This window comes from Salvelinus alpinus, chromosome 5 (assembly GCF_045679555.1).
Source record: "Salvelinus alpinus chromosome 5, SLU_Salpinus.1, whole genome shotgun sequence".
Lineage (NCBI taxonomy): Eukaryota > Metazoa > Chordata > Actinopteri > Salmoniformes > Salmonidae > Salvelinus > Salvelinus alpinus.
In genome coordinates this window covers 5281878-5302864 of record NC_092090.1, presented here as the reverse complement: position 1 = coordinate 5302864, position 20987 = coordinate 5281878, and the positions used below count along the sequence as shown (strand labels likewise).

At 50.5% G+C, this 20987-nt stretch overlaps 1 protein-coding gene across 4 annotated transcripts in view; it reads right to left on the bottom strand.

The window, feature by feature from the left end:
* fhod1 (formin homology 2 domain containing 1) overlaps window positions 1-20987 on the bottom strand; it is a 238719-nt gene that overhangs the window by 189016 nt on the left and 28716 nt on the right. For all 4 annotated transcript variants that reach the window (XM_071400433.1, XM_071400435.1, XM_071400434.1 and 1 more), the window contains exon 3: window positions 8785-8849. In XM_071400433.1, coding sequence (XP_071256534.1) covers window positions 8785-8849 — 65 coding nt within the window. The remainder of the gene's footprint in view (window positions 1-8784; window positions 8850-20987) is intronic.

Sequence of the window (20987 nt, the reverse complement as noted above, 5' to 3'; positions counted from 1 at the left end):
GGGGACCAGCTCCATACTATAACCCTGTGGAACAGGGGACCAGCTCCATACTATAACCCTGTAGAACAGGGGGGAACAGGGGACCAGCTCCATACTATAACCCTGTGGAACAGGGGGCCAGCTCCATACTATAACCCTGTGGAACAGGGGACCAGCTCCATACTATAACCCTGTAGAACAGTAGGGAACAGGGGACCAGCTCCATACTATAACCCTGTGGAACAGGGGGCCAGCTCCATACTATAACCCTGTGGAACAGGGGACCAGCTCCATACTATAACCCTGTGGAACAGGGGACCAGCTCCATACTATAACCCTGTGGAACAGTAGGGAGCAGGGGGCCAGCTCCATACTATAACCCTGTGGAACAGGGGACCAGCTCCATACTATAAGCCTGTGGAACAGGGGACCAGCTCCATACTATAACCCTGTGGAACAGTAGGGAACAGGGGACCAGCTCCATACTATAACCCTGTAGAACAGGGAACCAGCTCCATACTATAACCCTGTGGAACAGGGGACCAGCTCCATACTATAACCCTGTGGAACAGGGGACCAGCTCCATACTATAACCCTGTGGAACAGGGGACCAGCTCCATACTATAACCCTGTGGAACAGTAGGGAACAGGGGACCAGCTCCATACTATAACCCTGTGGAACAGGGGGCCAGCTCCATACTATAACCCTGTAGAACAGGGGGCCAGCTCCATACTATAACCCTGTGGAACAGGGGGCCAGCTCCATACTATAACCCTGTGGAACAGGGGACCAGCTCCATACTATAACCCTGTGGAACAGGGGACCAGCTCCATACTATAACCCTGTGGAACAGGGGGCCAGCTCCATACTATAACCCTGTGGAACAGGGGGCCAGCTCCATACTATAACCCTGTGGAACAGGGGGACCAGCTCCATACTATAACCCTGTAGAACAGGGGACCAGCTCCATACTATAACCCTGTAGAACAGGGGACCAGCTCCATACTATAACCCTGTAGAACAGGGGGCCAGCTCCATACTATAACCCTGTGGAACAGGGGACCAGCTCCATACTATAACCCTGTAGAACAGGGGACCAGCCCCATACTATAACCCTGTAGAACAGTAGGGAACAGGGGACCAGCTCCATACTATAACCCTGTAGAACAGGGGACCAGCTCCATACTATAACCCTGTGGAACAGGGGACCAGCTCCATACTATAACCCTGTAGAACAGGGGACCAGCTCCATACTATAACCCTCTGGAACAGGGGACCAGCTCCATACTATAACCCTGTAGAACAGGGGACCAGCTCCATACTATAACCCTCTGGAACAGGGGACCAGCTCCATACTATAACCCTGTGGAACAGTAGGGAACAGGGGACCAGCTCCATACTATAACCCTGTAGAACAGGGGACCAGCTCCATACTATAACCCTGTGGAACAGGGGACCAGCTCCATACTATAACCCTGTGGAACAGGGGACCAGCTCCATACTATAACCCTGTAGAACAGTAGGGAACAGGGGACAAGCTCCATACTATAACCCTGTGGAACAGGGGGAACAGGGGACCAGCTCCATACTATAACCCTGTGGAACAGGGGACAAGCTCCATACTATAACCCTGTGGAACAGGGGACCAGCTCCATACTATAACCCTGTGGAACAGGGGACAAGCTCCATACTATAACCCTGTGGAACAGGGGACCAGCTCCATACTATAACCCTGTAGAACAGTAGGGAACAGGGGACCAGCTCCATACTATAACCCTGTGGAACAGGGGGCCAGCTCCATACTATAACCCTGTGGAACAGGGGACCAGCTCCATACTATAACCCTGTGGAACAGGGGGCCAGCTCCATACTATAACCATGTGGAACAGGGGACCAGCTCCATACTATAACCCTGTGGAACAGGGGACCAGCTCCATACTATAACCCTGTGGAACAGGGGACCAGCTCCATACTATAACCCTGTGGAACAGGGGGCCAGCTCCATACTATAACCATGTGGAACAGGGGACCAGCTCCATACTATAACCCTGTGGAACAGGGGACCAGCTCCATACTATAACCCTGTGGAACAGGGGACCAGCTCCATACTATAACCCTGTGGAACAGGGGACCAGCTCCATACTATAACCCTGTGGAACAGGGGACCAGCTCCATACTATAACCCTGTGGAACAGGGGACCAGCTCCATACTATAACACTGTGGAACAGGGGACCAGCTCCATACTATAACCCTGTAGAACAGTAGGGAACAGGGGACAAGCTCCATACTATAACCCTGTGGAACAGTAGGGAACAGGGGACCAGCTCCATACTATAACCCTGTGGAACAGGGGGAACAGGGGACCAGCTCCATACTATAACCCTGTGGAACAGGGGACCAGCTCCATACTATAACCCTGTGGAACAGGGGACCAGCTCCATACTATAACCCTGTAGAACAGGGGGGAACAGGGGACCAGCTCCATACTATAACCCTGTAGAACAGGGGACCAGCTCCATACTATAACCCTGTGGAACAGGGGGCCAGCTCCATACTATAACCCTGTGGAACAGGGGACCAGCTCCATACTATAACCCTGTAGAACAGTAGGGAACAGGGGACCAGCTCCATACTATAACCCTGTGGAACAGGGGGCCAGCTCCATACTATAACCCTGTGGAACAGGGGACCAGCTCCATACTATAACCCTGTGGAACAGGGGACCAGCTCCATACTATAACCCTGTGGAACAGTAGGGAGCAGGGGGCCAGCTCCATACTATAACCCTGTGGAACAGGGGACCAGCTCCATACTATAAGCCTGTGGAACAGGGGACCAGCTCCATACTATAACCCTGTGGAACAGTAGGGAACAGGGGACCAGCTCCATACTATAACCCTGTAGAACAGGGAACCAGCTCCATACTATAACCCTGTGGAACAGGGGACCAGCTCCATACTATAACCCTGTGGAACAGGGGACCAGCTCCATACTATAACCCTGTGGAACAGGGGACCAGCTCCATACTATAACCCTGTGGAACAGTAGGGAACAGGGGACCAGCTCCATACTATAACCCTGTGGAACAGGGGGCCAGCTCCATACTATAACCCTGTAGAACAGGGGGCCAGCTCCATACTATAACCCTGTGGAACAGGGGGCCAGCTCCATACTATAACCCTGTGGAACAGGGGACCAGCTCCATACTATAACCCTGTGGAACAGGGGACCAGCTCCATACTATAACCCTGTGGAACAGGGGGCCAGCTCCATACTATAACCCTGTGGAACAGGGGGCCAGCTCCATACTATAACCCTGTGGAACAGGGGGACCAGCTCCATACTATAACCCTGTAGAACAGGGGACCAGCTCCATACTATAACCCTGTAGAACAGGGGACCAGCTCCATACTATAACCCTGTAGAACAGGGGGCCAGCTCCATACTATAACCCTGTGGAACAGGGGACCAGCTCCATACTATAACCCTGTAGAACAGGGGACCAGCTCCATACTATAACCCTGTAGAACAGTAGGGAACAGGGGGACCAGCTCCATACTATAACCCTGTGGAACAGGGGACCAGCTCCATACTATAACCCTGTGGAACAGGGGACCAGCTCCATACTATAACCCTGTAGAACAGGGGACCAGCTCCATACTATAACCCTCTGGAACAGGGGACCAGCTCCATACTATAACCCTGTAGAACAGGGGACCAGCTCCATACTATAACCCTCTGGAACAGGGGACCAGCTCCATACTATAACCCTGTGGAACAGTAGGGAACAGGGGACCAGCTCCATACTATAACCCTGTAGAACAGGGGACCAGCTCCATACTATAACCCTGTGGAACAGGGGACCAGCTCCATACTATAACCCTGTGGAACAGTAGGGAACAGGGGGACCAGCTCCATACTATAACCCTGTGGAACAGGAGGTACAGGCCTGGACTAGTCAGGAGGAGTTAGAATAAACTACAGGACACACAAAGCCACTTTAAAAAAGTAGGATATGAATAATTACATGTCAGCAGCCCACTCTGCCACAGCTCCAAGGTATAATGACTTGGCATCATGTTTGTTTACACTTGGCACTACCCATCTCTGCTTCTCCCTCTATGGGTGGTCAGAGTCAGGTCACAGTGTGCTCACGTGCTCCCGGACCAGTCCAGAACCACTGGTATACGTGTTCCTGATCAGTCCAGAACCACTGGTATACGTGTTTGAAAACGAGTCGCCTGTGCGTCACAAGACTGTTGGCCTGCTGAGCTGAAAGCCTTGGCATTCTCTCAGAGAGCTAATACAAGGCCTGCTGAGCTAAAGTCTTGGCATTCTCTCAGAGAGCTAATACAAGGCCTGCTGAGCTAAAGCCTTGGCATTCTCTCAGAGAGCTAATACAAGGCCTGCTGAGCTGAAGCCTTGGCATTTTCTCAGAGAGCTAATACAAGGCCTGCTGAGCTAAAGCCTTGGCATTCTCTCAGAGAGCTAATACAAGGCCTGCTGAGCTAAAGCCTTGGCATTCTCTCAGAGAGCTAATACAAGGCCTGCTGAGCTAAAGCCTTGGCATTCTCTCAGAGAGCTAATACAAGGCCTGCTGAGCTAAAGCCTTGGCATTCTCTCAGAGAGCTAATACAAGGCCTGCTGAGCTAAAGCCTTGGTATTCTCTCAGAGAGCTAATACAAGGCCTGCTGAGCTAAAGCCTTGGCATTCTCTCAGAGAGCTAATACAAGGCCTGCTGAGCTAAAGCCTTGGTATTCTCTCAGAGAGCTAATACAAGGCCTGCTGAGCTAAAGCCTTGGTATTCTCTCAGAGAGCTAATACAAGGCCTGCTGAGCTAAAGCCTTGGCATTCTCTCAGAGAGCTAATACAAGGCCTGCTGATCTAAAGCCTTGGCATTCTCTCAGAGAGCTAATACAAGGCCTGCTGAGCTAAAGCCTTGGCATTCTCTCAGAGAGCTAATACAAGGCCTGCTGAGCTGAAGCCTTGGTATTCTCTCAGAGAGCTAATACAAGGCCTGCTGAGCTAAAGCCTTGGCATTCTCTCAGAGAGCTAATACAAGTCTTTAGGTCTCAGACCAAAGGTTTCTCATCAAACAAGCAATGTGTTTTTTTTCTTCTGCATCACAGGAAATATAGTCGAGCACAACTTCAGTATCCCAGTTCGTACGGAGGTGGAACATTTAAAAAACGGACAAAAGTGAAGAAAAAAAATGACTATGTAATTATACGGCCATCGACTGCACCTATTACAATAAACTGCAGCAGTCGGCAGAACATTAGACGGCTGTTGCCGACGTCACTGGTTGGAAACTGATGGATTAACATAAAAAGGGAAGATCTGAGTCTGGGGGTTTTAGAAGGAAAGAAAACGACAGAAGAATCAGCAGAGCCACTTAACACACTACTGCCTTGGACAGCGAGGCATTTCCCCCTCACCCCCACAATGCACTTGGAAAATAAAACAGTTTTACGCCTGGAGTGGAAAGAGGAGTGTGATTATGATGATGTCAGCGTTGCGGTGACAAATGGAGAGTTACAGCTCCTTGAGGTCAATGGAAGCTACTAGAACTAAAGACGTATTGAAGACTTCATAAACCCTTTATAAGGTGTCTATAGATGGTTCAGAAATCAGTCATAAGTAAACATCTTGCTGTTAAACATCTACGAAGCATTTAGGAACGTCTCATGAACACTCTATAAAGCCTTCATTAACCCTCTATAAAGCCTTCATTAACCCTCTATAAAGCCTTCATGAACCCTCTATAAAGCCTTCATTAACCCTCTATAAAGCCTTCATTAACCCTCTATAAAGCCTTCATTAACCCTCTATAAAGCCTTCATGAACCCTCTATAAAGCCTTCATGAACCCTCTATAAAGCCTTCATTAACCCTCTATAAAGCCTTCATTAACCCTCTATAAAGCCTTCATGAACCCTCTATAAAGCCTTCATTAACCCTCTATAAAGCCTTCATTAACCCTCTATAAAGCCTTCATTAACACTCTATAAAGCCTTCATGAACCCTCTATAAAGCCTTCATTAACCCTCTATAAAGCCTTCATTAACCCTCTATAAAGCCTTCATTAACCCTCTATAAAGCCTTCATTAACCCTCTATAAAGCCTTCATTAACCCTCTATAAAGCCTTCATGAACACTCTATAAAGCCTTCATTAACCCTCTATAAAGCCTTCATTAACCCTCTATAAAGCCTTCATTAACCCTCTATAAAGCCTTCATGAACACTCTATAAAGCCTTCATTAACCCTCTATAAAGCCTTCATTAACCCTCTATAAAGCCTTCATTAACACTCTATAAAGCCTTCATTAACACTCTATAAAGCCTTCATTAACCCTCTATAAAGCCTTCATTAACACTCTATAAAGCCTTCATTAACCCTCTATAAAGCCTTCATTAACCCTCTATAAAGCCTTCATGAACCCTCTATAAAGCCTTCATTAACCCTCTATAAAGCCTTCATGAACCCTCTATAAAGCCTTCATTAACCCTCTATAAAGCCTTCATGAACCCTCTATAAAGCCTTCATTAACCCTCTATAAAGCCTTCATTAACACTCTATAAAGCCTTCATTAACCCTCTATAAAGCCTTCATTAACCCTCTATAAAGCCTTCATGAACCCTCTATAAAGCCTTCATGAACCCTCTATAAAGCCTTCATTAACCCTCTATAAAGCCTTCATGAACCCTCTATAAAGCCTTCATTAACCCTCTATAAAGCCTTCATGAACCCTCTATAAAGCCTTCATTAACCCTCTATAAAGCCTTCATTAACCCTCTATAAAGCCTTCATTAACACTCTATAAAGCCTTCATGAACCCTCTATAAAGCCTTCATTAACCCTCTATAAAGCCTTCATTAACCCTCTATAAAGCCTTCATGAACCCTCTATAAAGCCTTCATTAACCCTCTATAAAGCCTTCATGAACCCTCTATAAAGCCTTCATTAACCCTCTATAAAGCCTTCATTAACACTCTATAAAGCCTTCATTAACCCTCTATAAAGCCTTCATTAACCCTCTATAAAGCCTTCATGAACACTCTATAAAGCCTTCATTAACACTCTATAAAGCCTTCATTAACCCTCTATAAAGCCTTCATGAACCCTCTATAAAGCCTTCATGAACCCTCTATAAAGCCTTCATTAACCCTCTATAAAGCCTTCATTAACCCTCTATAAAGCCTTCATTAACCCTCTATAAAGCCTTCATTAACCCTCTATAAAGCCTTCATTAACACTCTATAAAGCCTTCATTAACCCTCTATAAAGCCTTCATTAACACTCTATAAAGCCTTCATTAACCCTCTATAAAGCCTTCATGAACCCTCTATAAAGCCTTCATGAACCCTCTATAAAGCCTTCATGAACCCTCTATAAAGCCTTCATTAACCCTCTATAAAGCCTTCATGAACCCTCTATAAAGCCTTCATTAACACTCTATAAAGCCTTCATTAACCCTCTATAAAGCCTTCATTAACACTCTATAAAGCCTTCATTAACCCTCTATAAAGCCTTCATTAACCCTCTATAAAGCCTTCATTAACCCTCTATAAAGCCTTCATTAACCCTCTATAAAGCCTTCATGACCACTCTATAAAGCCTTCATGAACACTCTATAAAGCCTTCATTAACCCTCTATAAAGCCTTCATGAACCCTCTATAAAGCCTTCATGAACACTCTATAAAGCCTTCATTAACCCTCTATAAAGCCTTCATTAACCCTCTATAAAGCCTTCATGAACACTCTATAAAGCCTTCATGAACCCTCTATAAAGCCTTCATGAACACTCTATAAAGCCTTCATGAACACTCTATAAAGCCTTCATGAACACTCTATAAAGCCTTCATGAACCCTCTATAAAGCCTTCATGAACACTCTATAAAGCCTTCATTAACACTCTATAAAGCCTTCATTAACACTCTATAAAGCCTTCATTAACACTCTATAAAGCCTTCATTAACCCTCTATAAAGCCTTCATTAACCCTCTATAAAGCCTTCATTAACACTCTATAAAGCCTTCATGAACCCTCTATAAAGCCTTCATGAACACTCTATAAAGCCTTCATGAACACTCTATAAAGCCTTCATTAACCCTCTATAAAGCCTTCATTAACCCTCTATAAAGCCTTCATTAACACTCTATAAAGTCTTCATTAACCCTCTATAAAGCCTTCATGAACCCTCTATAAAGCCTTCATGAACCCTCTATAAAGCCTTCATTAACACTCTATAAAGCCTTCATTAACACTCTATAAAGCCTTCATGAACACTCTATAAAGCCTTCATGAACACTCTATAAAGCCTTCATTAACACTCTATAAAGCCTTCATGAACACTCTATAAAGCCTTCATTAACACTCTATAAAGCCTTCATGAACACTATAAAGCCTTCATGAACACTCTATAAAGCCTTCATGAACACTCTATAAAGCCTTCATTAACACTCTATAAAGCCTTCATGACCACTCTATAAAGCCTACATGACCACTCTATAAAGCCTTCATTAACACTCTATAAAGCCTTCATTAACACTCTATAAAGCCTTCATTAACACTCTATAAAGCCTTCATTAACACTCTATAAAGCCTTCATTAACACTCTATAAAGCATTCATTAACACTCTATAAAGCCTTCATTAACACTCTATAAAGCCTTCATTAACACTCTATAAAGCCTTCATTAACACTCTATAAAGCCTTCATTAACACTCTATAAAGCCTTCATGATATGTTCTTCGATTCAAGTGGGACGGAGGGATGGAAAAGGAGGAGCGGCTTCTTACCTAGAATGGAGTGGACTCTGACAGATAGCTGAGTTCGCAGGATCAGGATGGGTTTCTTCCCTCTACTGTGGAGGAGAGAGAGAATACTTTAGTGAATACAGGAGAGAGAGAGAGAGAGAGAGAGAGAGAGGAGGGGAGAGAGAGAATACTTTAGTGAATACAGGAGAGAGAGAGAGGAGGGGAGAGAGAGAATACTTTAGTGAATACAGGAGAGAGAGAGAGAGAGAGAGAGAGGAGGGGAGAGAGAGAATACTTTAGTGAATACAGGAGAGAGAGAGAGAGAGAGAGAGAGAGGGGAGAGAGAGAATACTTTAGTGAATAGAGGAGAGAGATAGGAGGGGAGAGAGAGAATACTTTAGTGAATAGAGGAGAGAGATAGGAGTGGGAGAGAGAGAGAGAGAAGACTCTAGGAAATAGAGAGAAGAGAGATAATACTTTAGTGAATACAGGAGAGAGAGAGGAGGGGAGAGAGAATACTTTAGTGAATAGAGGAGAGAGATAGGAGGGGAGAGAGACAGAGAGAAGAGAGAGGAGACTAGTCGAACCATAAAGAAGTGACAGTATCAGTTAGTCAATAACATCAGGTCACAGGGAGAAATATCCATGGAGAGGACGTGGCTCAATACGTCCTACTGCCAGGGGAATGGTGCCCGGAGCACAGAGGACGTGGCTCAATACGTCCTACTGCCAGGGGAACGGTGCCCGGAGCACAGAGGACGTGGCTCAATACATCCTACTGCCATGGGAACGGGGCCCGGAGCACAGAGGACGTTGCTCAATACATCCTACTGCCAGGGGAACGGTGCCTGGAGCACAGAGGACGTGGCTCAATACGTCCTACTGCCCGGAGCACAGAGGACGTGGCTCAATACGTCCTACTGCCCGGAGTACAGAGGACGTGGCTCAATACATCCTACTGCCCGGAGTACAGAGGACGTGGCTCAATACATCCTACTGCCCGGGGAACGGGGCCCGAAGCACAGAGGACGTGGCTCAATACGTCCTACTGCCAGGGGAACGGTGCCCGGAGGACGTGGCTCAATACATCCTACTGCCAGGGGAACGGTGCCCGGAGCACAGAGGACGTGGCTCATTACGTCCTACTGCCCGGGGAACGGGGCCCGGAGCACAGAGGACGTGGCTCATTACGTCCTACTGCCAGGGGTGGGTGCCCGGAGCACAGAGGACGTGGCTCAATACGTCAGACTGCATTATGCAGTTCATTTTCCATTCTAAGAGCAAAACATTCCACATAGTAACGTGGCTGGAAAGATTCCCCGAGTTGAGATTCTCCTCTGTCTGAGTGCGAACACAGATGGGGCTAGACTGTAGACATCTCCTGCTACCCTGACTGATGGGGCTAGACTGTAGATATCTCCTGCTACCCTGATGGGGCCAGACTGTAGACATCTCCTGCTACCCTGACAGATGGGGCTAGACTGTAGATATCTCCTTCTACCCTGATGGGGCTAGACTGTAGACATCTCCTGCTACCCTGACTGATGGGGCTAGACTGTAGACATCTCCTGCTACCCTGACTGATGGGGCTAGACTGTAGACATCTCCTGCTACCCTGACAGATGGGGCTAGACTGTAGATATCTCCTTCTACCCTGATGGGGCTAGACTGTAGACATCTCCTGCTACCCTGACTGATGGGGCTAGACTGTAGACATCTCCTGCTACCCTGACTGATGGGGCTAGACTGTAGACATCTCCTGCTACCCTGATGGGGCCAGACTGTAGACATCTCCTGCTACCCTGACAGATGGGGCTAGACTGTAGATATCTCCTGCTACCCTGACTGATGGGGCTAGACTGTAGATATCTCCTGCTACCCTGACTGATGGGGCTAGACTGTAGATATCTCCTGCTACTCTGACAGATGGGGCTAGACTGTAGACATCTCCTGCTACCCTGATGGGGCCAGACTGTAGACATCTCCTGCTACCCTGACAGATGGGGCTAGACTGTAGATATCTCCTGCTACCCTGACTGATGGGGCTAGACTGTAGACATCTCCTTCTACCCTGATGGGGCCAGACTGTAGACATCTCCTGCTACCCTGACAGATGGGGCTAGACTGTAGACATCTCCTGCTACCCTGACAGATGGGGCTAGACTGTAGATATCTCCTGCTACCCTGACAGATGGGGCTAGACTGTAGACATCTCCTGCTACCCTGACAGATGGGGCTAGACTGTAGATATCTCCTGCTACACTGACTGATGGGGCTAGACTGTAGATATATCCTGCTACCCTGATGGGGCTAGACTGTAGATATCTCCTGCTACCCTGACTGATGGGGCTAGACTGTAGACATCTCCTTCTACCCTGATGGGGCCAGACTGTAGATATCTCCTGCTACCCTGATGGGGCCAGACTGTAGATATCTCCTGCTACCCTGATGGGGCCAGACTGTAGACATCTCCTTCTACCCTGATGGGGCTAGACTGTAGATATCTCCTTCTACCCTGATGGGGCTAGACTGTAGATATCTCCTGCTACCCTGACTGATGGGGCTAGACTGTAGATATCTCCTGCTACCCTGACTGATGGGGCTAGACTGTAGACATCTCCTTCTACCCTGATGGGGCCAGACTGTAGACATCTCCTGCTACCCTGACAGATGGGGCTAGACTGTAGACATCTCCTGCTACCCTGACTGATGGGGCTAGACTGTAGATATCTCCTGCTACCCTGACTGATGGGGCTAGACTGTAGATATCTCCTGCTACCCTGACAGATGGGGCTAGACTGTAGATATCTCCTGCTACCCTGACTGATGGGGCTAGACTGTAGACATCTCCTTCTACCCTGATGGGGCCAGACTGTAGACATCTCCTGCTACCCTGACAGATGGGGCTAGACTGTAGACATCTCCTGCTACCCTGACTGATGGGGCTAGACTGTAGATATCTCCTGCTACCCTGACTGATGGGGCCAGACTGTAGATATCTCCTGCTACCCTGATGGGGCCAGACTGTAGATATCTCCTGCTACCCTGATGGGGCCAGACTGTAGATATCTCCTGCTACCCTGATGGGGCCAGACTGTAGATATCTCCTGCTACCCTGATGGGGCCAGACTGTAGATATCTCCTGCTACCCTGATGGGGCTAGACTGTAGATATCTCCTGCTACCCTGATGGGGCTAGACTGTAGATATCTCCTGCTACCCTGACAGATGGGGCTAGACTGTAGATATCTCCTGCTACCCTGACTGATGGGGCCAGACTGTAGATATCTCCTTCTACCCTGATGGGGCTAGACTGTAGACATCTCCTGCTACCCTGACTGATGGGGCTAGACTGTAGACATCTCCTGCTACCCTGACTGATGGGGCTAGACTGTAGACATCTCCTGCTACCCTGACTGATGGGGCCAGACTGTAGACATCTCCTGCTACCCTGATGGGGCCAGACTGTAGATATCTCCTTCTACCCTGATGGGGCTAGACTGTAGACATCTCCTGCTACCCTGACTGATGGGGCTAGACTGTAGACATCTCCTGCTACCCTGACTGATGGGGCTAGACTGTAGATATCTCCTGCTACCCTGATGGGGCCAGACTGTAGATATCTCCTGCTACCCTGACTGATGGGGCTAGACTGTAGATATCTCCTGCTACCCTGATGGGGCCAGACTGTAGATATCTCCTGCTACCCTGACTGATGGGGCCAGACTGTAGATATCTCCTTCTACCCTGATGGGGCTAGACTGTAGACATCTCCTGCTACCCTGACTGATGGGGCTAGACTGTAGACATCTCCTGCTACCCTGACTGGTGGGGCTAGACTGTAGATATCTCCTGCTACCCTGACTGATGGGGCTAGACTGTAGACATCTCCTGCTACCCTGACTGATGGGGATAGACTGTAGACATCTCCTGCTACCCTGACTGATGGGGCTAGACTGTAGACATCTTCTGCTACCTTGACTGATGGGGCTAGACTGTAGACATCTCCTGCTACCCTGACTGATGGGGCTAGACTGTAGATATCTCCTGCTACCCTGACTGATGGGGCTAGACTGTAGATATCTCCTGCTACCGTGATGGGGCTAGACTGTAGATATCTCCTGCTACCCTGACTGATGGGGCTAGACTGTAGTTATCTCCTGCTACCCTGACAGATGAGGCTAGACTGTAGATATCTCCTGCTACCGTGATGGGGCTAGACTGTAGATATCTCCTGCTACCCTGACTGATGGGGCTAGACTGTAGATATCTCCTGCTACCCTGACTGATGGGGCTAGACTGTAGTTATCTCCTGCTACCCTGACAGATGGGGCTAGACTGTAGATATCTCCTGCTACCCTGACTGATGGGGCTAGACTGTAGACATCTCCTGCTACCCTGACAGATGGGGCTAGACTGTAGATATCTCCTGCTACCCTGACAGATGGGGCTAGACTGTAGATATCTCCTGCTACCCTGACAGATGGGGCTAGACTGTAGATATCTCCTGCTACCCTGACTGATGGGGCTAGACTATAGATATCTCCTGCTACCCTGACTGCCATCCCAATAAACACAACCATGGCTGGGCTGACGGCTGGTCCAGCAGGGATTATATACTATGGAAAGTTCTGGAGGAGAGCAGAGGAGAAGAGAAACTGGAGAGAGATATGGAGACTATGCTGTGTCAGGGAGTGGGAGTGTGTGTGTGTGTGTGTGTGTGTGTGTGTGTGTGTGTGTGTGTGTGTGTGTGTGTGTGTGTGTGTGTGTGTGTGTGTGTGTGTGTGTGTGTGTGTGTGTATGTATGTACTGTAAGTACTCTTCACATCTTAACATCGTCATCACATATACAAGCTGACCCACTCACATGACAATTGGCACCCTGCCGTTTTCCAGGTCCTTCAAATGACGTATTCCCTCTGTGCCAACCCAACTCCCTCCCTCCCTCCCAATCCCTCTCCCCCCCTCCCTCCCTCATCCCTCCCTCACTCTCCCCATCCCTCCCTCCTCCCCCCCCCCCCTCCTCCTCCCAACCCCCCCCCTCTCCCAACCCCCCTCCCTCCCTCCCTCCCAACAGTCCCCCCTCCCTCCTCCCAACCCCCCCCTCTCCCCCCTCCCTCCTCCCAACCTTCCCTCCTCCCAACCCCCCCCTCTCAACACCCTCCCCCTCCCTCCCTCCCAACCCCCTCCCTCCCTCCCTCCCTCCCTCATCCATGCAGACACGGTACTCCAGCTGTGTGACCACACACTGTTCCACACAGCGTGCCCTTGTCCCAGCTCTCCTGTGGTCTCCATGTTCATAAGACCAGTTAACCAGGTGTGTGTCACAAATGGCAGCTTATGCCGTAAACAGTGTACTACTTGTGGCCAGAGTCCTATAGGCCCCCGGGTCAAAAGTAGTGGACCATAAAAAAGGGAAAAAGGCAACAGGTAACATGTCCCAGTAGTTCTAACAGGGGAGACCAGCGTCCAAATCAAACACACTACAGATGTCTGATCGGGACGTTTTCCCCCTCAGAGTCGGTTCGGTCATTTTAGGAGGCCTGTAGGACTCTCCCATTCATGTTGTCAGCCTGCTGCTGCTTCTAGACTGAGGGGATGTAGCTGCTGCTTCTAGACTGAGAGGATGTAGCTGCTGCTGCTTCTAGACTGAGGGGATGTAGCTGCTGCTGCTTCTAGACTGAGGGGATGTAGCTGCTGCTGCTTCTAGACTGAGGGGATGTAGCTGCTGCTGCTTCTAGACTGAGGGGATGTAGCTGCTGCTGCTTCTAGACTGAGGGGATGTAGCTGCTGCTTCTAGACTGAGGTCATGTAGCTGCTGCTTCTAGACTGAGGGGATGTAGCTGCTGCTTCTTCTAGACTGAGGGGATGTAGCTGCTGCTTCTAGACTGAGGGGGTGTAGCTGCTGCTTCTAGACTGAGAGGATGTAGCTGCTGCTTCTAGACTGAGGGGATGTAGCTGCTGCTGCTGCTAGACTGAGGGGATGTAGCTGCTGCTGCTGCTAGACTGAGGGGATGTAGCTGCTGCTGCTGCTAGACTGAGGGGATGTAGCTGCTGCTTCTGGACTGAGAGGATGTAGCTGCTGCTTCTAGACTGAGAGGATGTAGCTGCTGCTGCTAGACTGAGGGGATGTAGCTGTTGCTGCTGCTAGACTGAGGGGATGTAGCTGCTGCTTCTGCTAGACTGAGGGGATGTAGCTGCTGCTTCTAGACTGAGGGGATGTAGCTGCTGCTGCTTCTAGACTGAGGGGATGTAGCTGCTGCTTCTAGACTGAGGGGATGTAGCTGCTGCTTCTAGATGGAGAGGACGTAGCTGCTGCTTCTAGACTGAGGGGATGTAGATGCTGCTTTTAGATTGAGAGGATGTAGCTGCTGCTTCTAGACTGAGAGGATGTAGCTGCTGCTTCTAGACTGAGAGGATGTAGCTGCTGCTTCTAGGCTGAGGGGATGTAGCTGCTGCTTCTAGACTGAGAGGATGTAGCTGCTGCTTCTAGACTGAGAGGATGTAGCTGCTGCTTCTAGACTGAGGGGATGTAGCTGCTGCTGCTTCTAGACTGAGGGGATGTAGCTGCTGCTGCTGCTTCTAGACTGAGGGGATGTAGCTGCTACTTCTAGACTGAGGGGATGTAGCTGCTGCTTCTAGACTGAGGGGATGTAGCTGCTGCTGCTTCTAGATTGAGGGGATGTAGCTGCTGCTGCTTATAGACTGAGGGGATGTAGCTGCTGCTGCTTCTAGACTGAGGGGATGTAGCTGCTGCTGCTGCTTCTAGACTGAGGGGATGTAGCTGCTGCTGTTTCTAGACTGAGGGGATGTAGCTGCTGCTGCTTCTAGACTGAGGGGATGTAGCTGCTGCTGCTTCTAGACTGAGGGGATGTAGCTGCTGCTGCTTCTAGACTGAGGGGATGTAGCTGCTGCTGCTTCTAGACTGAGGGGATGTAGCTGCTGCTGCTTCTAGACTGAGGGGATGTAGCTGCTGCTGCTTCTAGACTGAGGGGATGTAGCTGCTGCTGCTTCTAGACTGAGGGGATGTAGCTGCTGCTTCTAGACTGAGGGGATGTAGCTGCTGTTTCTAGACTGAGAGGATGTAGCTGCTGCTTCTAGACTGAGAGGATGTAGCTGCTGCTTCTAGACAGAGGATGTAGCTGCTGCTTCTAGACTGAGGGGATGTAGCTGCTGCTTCTGGACTGAGAGGATGTAGCTGCTGCTTCTAGACTGAGGGGATGTAGCTGCTGCTTCTAGACTGAGGGGATGTAGCTGCTGCTTCTAGACTGAGGGGATGTAGCTGCTGCTTCTAGACTGAGGGGATGTAGCTGCTGCTACTAGACTGAGGGGATGTAGCTGCTGCTACTAGACTGAGGGGATGTAGCTGCTGCTTCTAGACTGAGGGGATGTAGCTGCTGCTACTAGACTGAGGGGATGTAGCTGCTGCTACTAGACTGAGGGGATGTAGCTGCTGCTTCTAGACTGAGGGGATGTAGCTGCTGCTGCTTCTAGACTGAGGGGATGTAGCTGCTGCTGCTTCTAGACTGAGGGGATGTAGCTGCTGCTGCTGCTTCTAGACTGAGGGGATGTAGCTGCTGCTTCTAGACTGAGGTCATGTAGATATGAATGATCCGGGCCCCGCCTCTTGCGGAGGGGGGAGAGAATGTCACCGTCACAGGGAACAGCGGGACAAAACACCTCTTTGTCTCCATCCCAAATAGCACCCTATTCCCATAGGGCTCTAGCTAAAGGTTGTATAGAGAAGAGGGTGCTATTTGGGATGCGGACAACGTCACGTGAACCAGAGAGGAAAGAGAATGCTTTGTGAGGTCAAATCAGATTCAAATCAGATTCAGGCACAAGTTAATGAATGGGGCCCATAGACTATAAACAGTGCTAGTTGCAGTAAGACAATCACAGTCTGTTCTGGGGAGAAATGTACTGGATGTCTATGTGAATACTGAGGAGGAGGAGGAAACGTTTTGCATGAGTACCAGCCCACTGACAGACTCGTATGTCCCCAGTACCAGCCCACTGACAGACTCGTATGTCCCCAGTACCAGCCCACTGACAGACTCGTATGTCCCCAGTACCAGCCCACTGACAGACTCGTATGTCCCCAGTACCAGCCCACTGACAGACTCGTATGTCCCCAGTACCAGCCCACTGACAGACTCGTATGTCCCCAGTACCAGCCCACTGACAGACTCGTATGTCCCCAGTACCAGCCCACTGACAGACTCGTATGTCCCCAGTACCAGCCCACTGACAGACTCGTATGTCCCCAGTACCAGCCCACTGACAGACTCGTATGTCCCCCAGTACCAGCCCACTGACAGACTCGTATGTCCCCAGTACCAGCCCACTGACAGACTCGTATGTCCCCAGTACCAGCCCACTGACAGACTCGTATGTCCCCAGTCTCAACCCACTGACAGACTCGTATGTCCCCAGTACCAGCCCACTGACAGACTCGTATGTCCCCAGTACCAGCCCACTGACAGACTCGTATGTCCCCAGTACCAGCCCACTGACAGACTCGTATGTCCCCAGTACCAGCCCACTGACAGACTCCTATGTCCCCAGTACCAGCCCACTGACAGACTCGTATGTCCCCAGTACCAGCCCACTGACAGACTCGTATGTCCCCAGTACCAGCCCACTGACAGACTCGTATGTCCCCAGTACCAGCCCACTGACAGACTCGTATGTCCCCAGTCTCAACCCACTGACAGACTCGTATGTCCCCAGTACCAGCCCACTGACAGACTCGTATGTCCCCAGTACCAGCCCACTGACAGACTCGTATGTCCCCAGTACCAGCCCACTGACAGACTCGTATGTCCCCAGTACCAGCCCACTGACAGACTCCTATGTCCCCAGTACCAGCCCACTGACAGACTCGTATGTCCCCAGTACCAGCCCACTGACAGACTCGTATGTCCCCAGTACCAGCCCACTGACAGACTCGTATGTCCCCAGTACCAGCCCACTGACAGACTCGTATGTCCCCAGTACCAGCCCACTGACAGACTCGTATGTCCCCAGTCTCAACCCACTGACAGACTCGTATGTCCCCAGTACCAGCCCACTGACAGACTCGTATGTCCCCAGTACCAGCCCACTGACAGACTCGTATGTCCCCAGTACCAGCCCACTGACAGACTCGTATGTCCCCAGTACCAGCCCACTGACAGACTCGTATGTCCCCAGTACCAGCCCACTGACAGACTCGTATGTCCCCAGTACCAGCCCACTGACAGACTCGTATGTCCCCAGTACCAGCCCACTGACAGACTCGTATGTCCCCAGTACCAGCCCACTGACAGACTCGTATGTCCCCAGTACCAGCCCACTGACAGACTCGTATGTCCCCAGTACCAGCCCACTGACAGACTCGTATGTCCCCAGTACCAGCCCACTGACAGACTCGTATGTCCCCAGTACCAGCCCACTGACAGACTCGTATGTCCCCAGTACCAGCCCACTGACAAACTCCTATGTCCCCCAGTCTCAACCCACTGACAGACTCCTATGTCCCCAGTACCAGCCCACTGACAGACTCGTATGTCCCCCAGTCTCAAGCCACTGACAGACTCCTATGCCCCCATTACCAACTCACTGACAAACTCGTATGTCCCCAGTACCAGCCCACTGACAGACTCCTATGTCCCCCAGTCTCAACCCACTGACAGATTCGTATGTCCCCCAGTCTCAACCCACTGACAGACTCGTATGTCTCCCAGTCTCAACCCACTGAGAGACTCGTATGTCCCCCAGTCTCAACCCACTGACAGACTTGTATGGCCCCAGTACCAACCCACTGACAGACTCGTATGTCCCCCAGTCTCAACCCACTGACAGACTCGTATGTCCCCAGTCTCAACCCACTGACAGACTCGTATGTCTCCCAGTCTCAACCCACTGACAGACTCGTATGTCCCCCAGTCTCAACCCACTGACAGACTCGTATGTCTCCCAGTCTCAACCCACTGAGAGACTCGTATGTCTCCCAGTCTCAACCCACTGAGAGACTCGTATGTCCCCCAGTCTCAACCCACTGACAGACTTGTATGGCCCCAGTACCAACCCACTGACAGACTCGTATGGCCCCAGTACCAACCCACTGACAGACTCGTATGTCCCCCAGTCTCAACCCACTGACAGACTCGTATGTCCCCAGTACCAGCCCACTGACAGACTCGTATGTCCCCAGTACCAGCCCACTGACAGACTCGTATGTCCCCAGTACCAGCCCACTGACAGACTCGTATGTCCCCAGTACCAGCCCACTGACAGACTCGTATGTCCCCAGTACCAGCCCACTGACAGACTCGTATGTCCCCAGTACCAGCCCACTGACAGACTCGTATGTCCCCAGTACCAGCCCACTGACAGACTCGTATGTCCCCAGTACCAGCCCACTGACAGACTCGTATGTCCCCAGTACCAGCCCACTGACAGACTCGTATGTCCCCAGTACCAGCCCACTGACAGACTCGTATGTCCCCAGTACCAGCCCACTGACAGACTCGTATGTCCCCAGTACCAGCCCACTGACAGACTCGTATGTCCCCAGTACCAGCCCACTGACAGACTCGTATGTCCCCAGTACCAGCCCACTGACAGACTCGTATGTCCCCAGTACCAGCCCACTGACAAACTCCTATGTCCCCCAGTCTCAACCCACTGACAGACTCCTATGTCCCCAGTACCAGCCCACTGACAGACTCGTATGTCCCCCAGTCTCAAGCCACTGACAGACTCCTATGCCCCCATTACCAACTCACTGACAAACTCGTATGTCCCCAGTACCAGCCCACTGACAGACTCCTATGTCCCCCAGTCTCAACCCACTGACAGACTCGTATGTCCCCCAGTCTCAACCCACTGACAGACTCGTATGTCTCCCAGTCTCAACCCACTGAGAGACTCGTATGTCCCCCAGTCTCAACCCACTGACAGACTTGTATGGCCCCAGTACCAACCCACTGACAGACTCGTATGTCCCCCAGTCTCAACCCACTGACAGACTCGTATGTCCCCAGTCTCAACCCACTGACAGACTCGTATGTCCCGCAGTCTCAACCCACTGACAGACTCGTATGTCCCCAGTCTCAACCCACTGACAGACTCGTATGGCCCCAGTCTCAACCCACTGACAGACTCATAAGGCCCCAGTCTCAACCCACTGACAGACTCGTATGTCCCCAGTACCAACCCACTGACAGACTCCTCTGTCCCGCAGTCTCAACCCACTGACAGACTCGTATGTCCCGCAGTCTCAACCCACTGAAAGACTCGTATGTCCCGCAGTCTCAACCCACTGACAGACTCGTATGTCCCACAGTACCAACCCACTGAGACTCGTATGGTCCCAGTACCAACCCACTGAGACTCGTATGGTCCCAGTACCAACCCACTGACAGACTCGTATGTCCCCAGTCTCAACCCACTGACAGACTCGTATGTCCCCAGTACCAACCCACTGACAGACTTGTATGTCCCGCAGTCTCAACCCACTGACAGACTCGTATGTCCCGCAGTCTCAACCCACTGACAGACTCGTATGTCCCCAGTCTCAACCCACTGACAGACTCGTATGTCCCGCAGTGTCAACCCACTGACAGACTCGTATGTCCCCAGTACCAACCCACTGACAGACTCGTATGTCCCGCAGTCTCAACCCACTGACAGACTCGTATGTCCCGCAGTCTCAACCCACTGACAGACTCGTATGTCCCCAGTACCAACCCACTGACAGACTCGTATGTCCCCAGTACCAACCCACTGACAGACTCGTATGTCCCCAGTCTCAACCCACTGACAGACTCGTATGTACCGCAGTGTCAACCCACTGACAGACTCGTATGTCCCCAGTACCAACCCACTGACAGACTCCTATGTCCCCAGTACCAACCCACTGACAGACTCCTCTGTCCCGCAGTCTCAACCCACTGACAGACTCGTATGTCCCGCAGTCTCAACCCACTGAAAGACTCGTATGTCCCGCAGTCTCAACCCACTGACAGACTCGTATGTCACCCAGTCACAACCCACTGACAGACTCGTATGTCACCCAGTCTCAACCCACTGACAGACTCCTCTGTCCCGCAGTCTCAACCCACTGACAGACTCGTATGTCACCCAGTCTCAACCCACTGACAGACTCCTCTGTCCCGCAGTCTCAACCCACTGACAGACTCCTCTGTCCCGCAGTCTCAACCCACTGACAGACTCCTCTGTCCCGCAGTCTCAACCCAC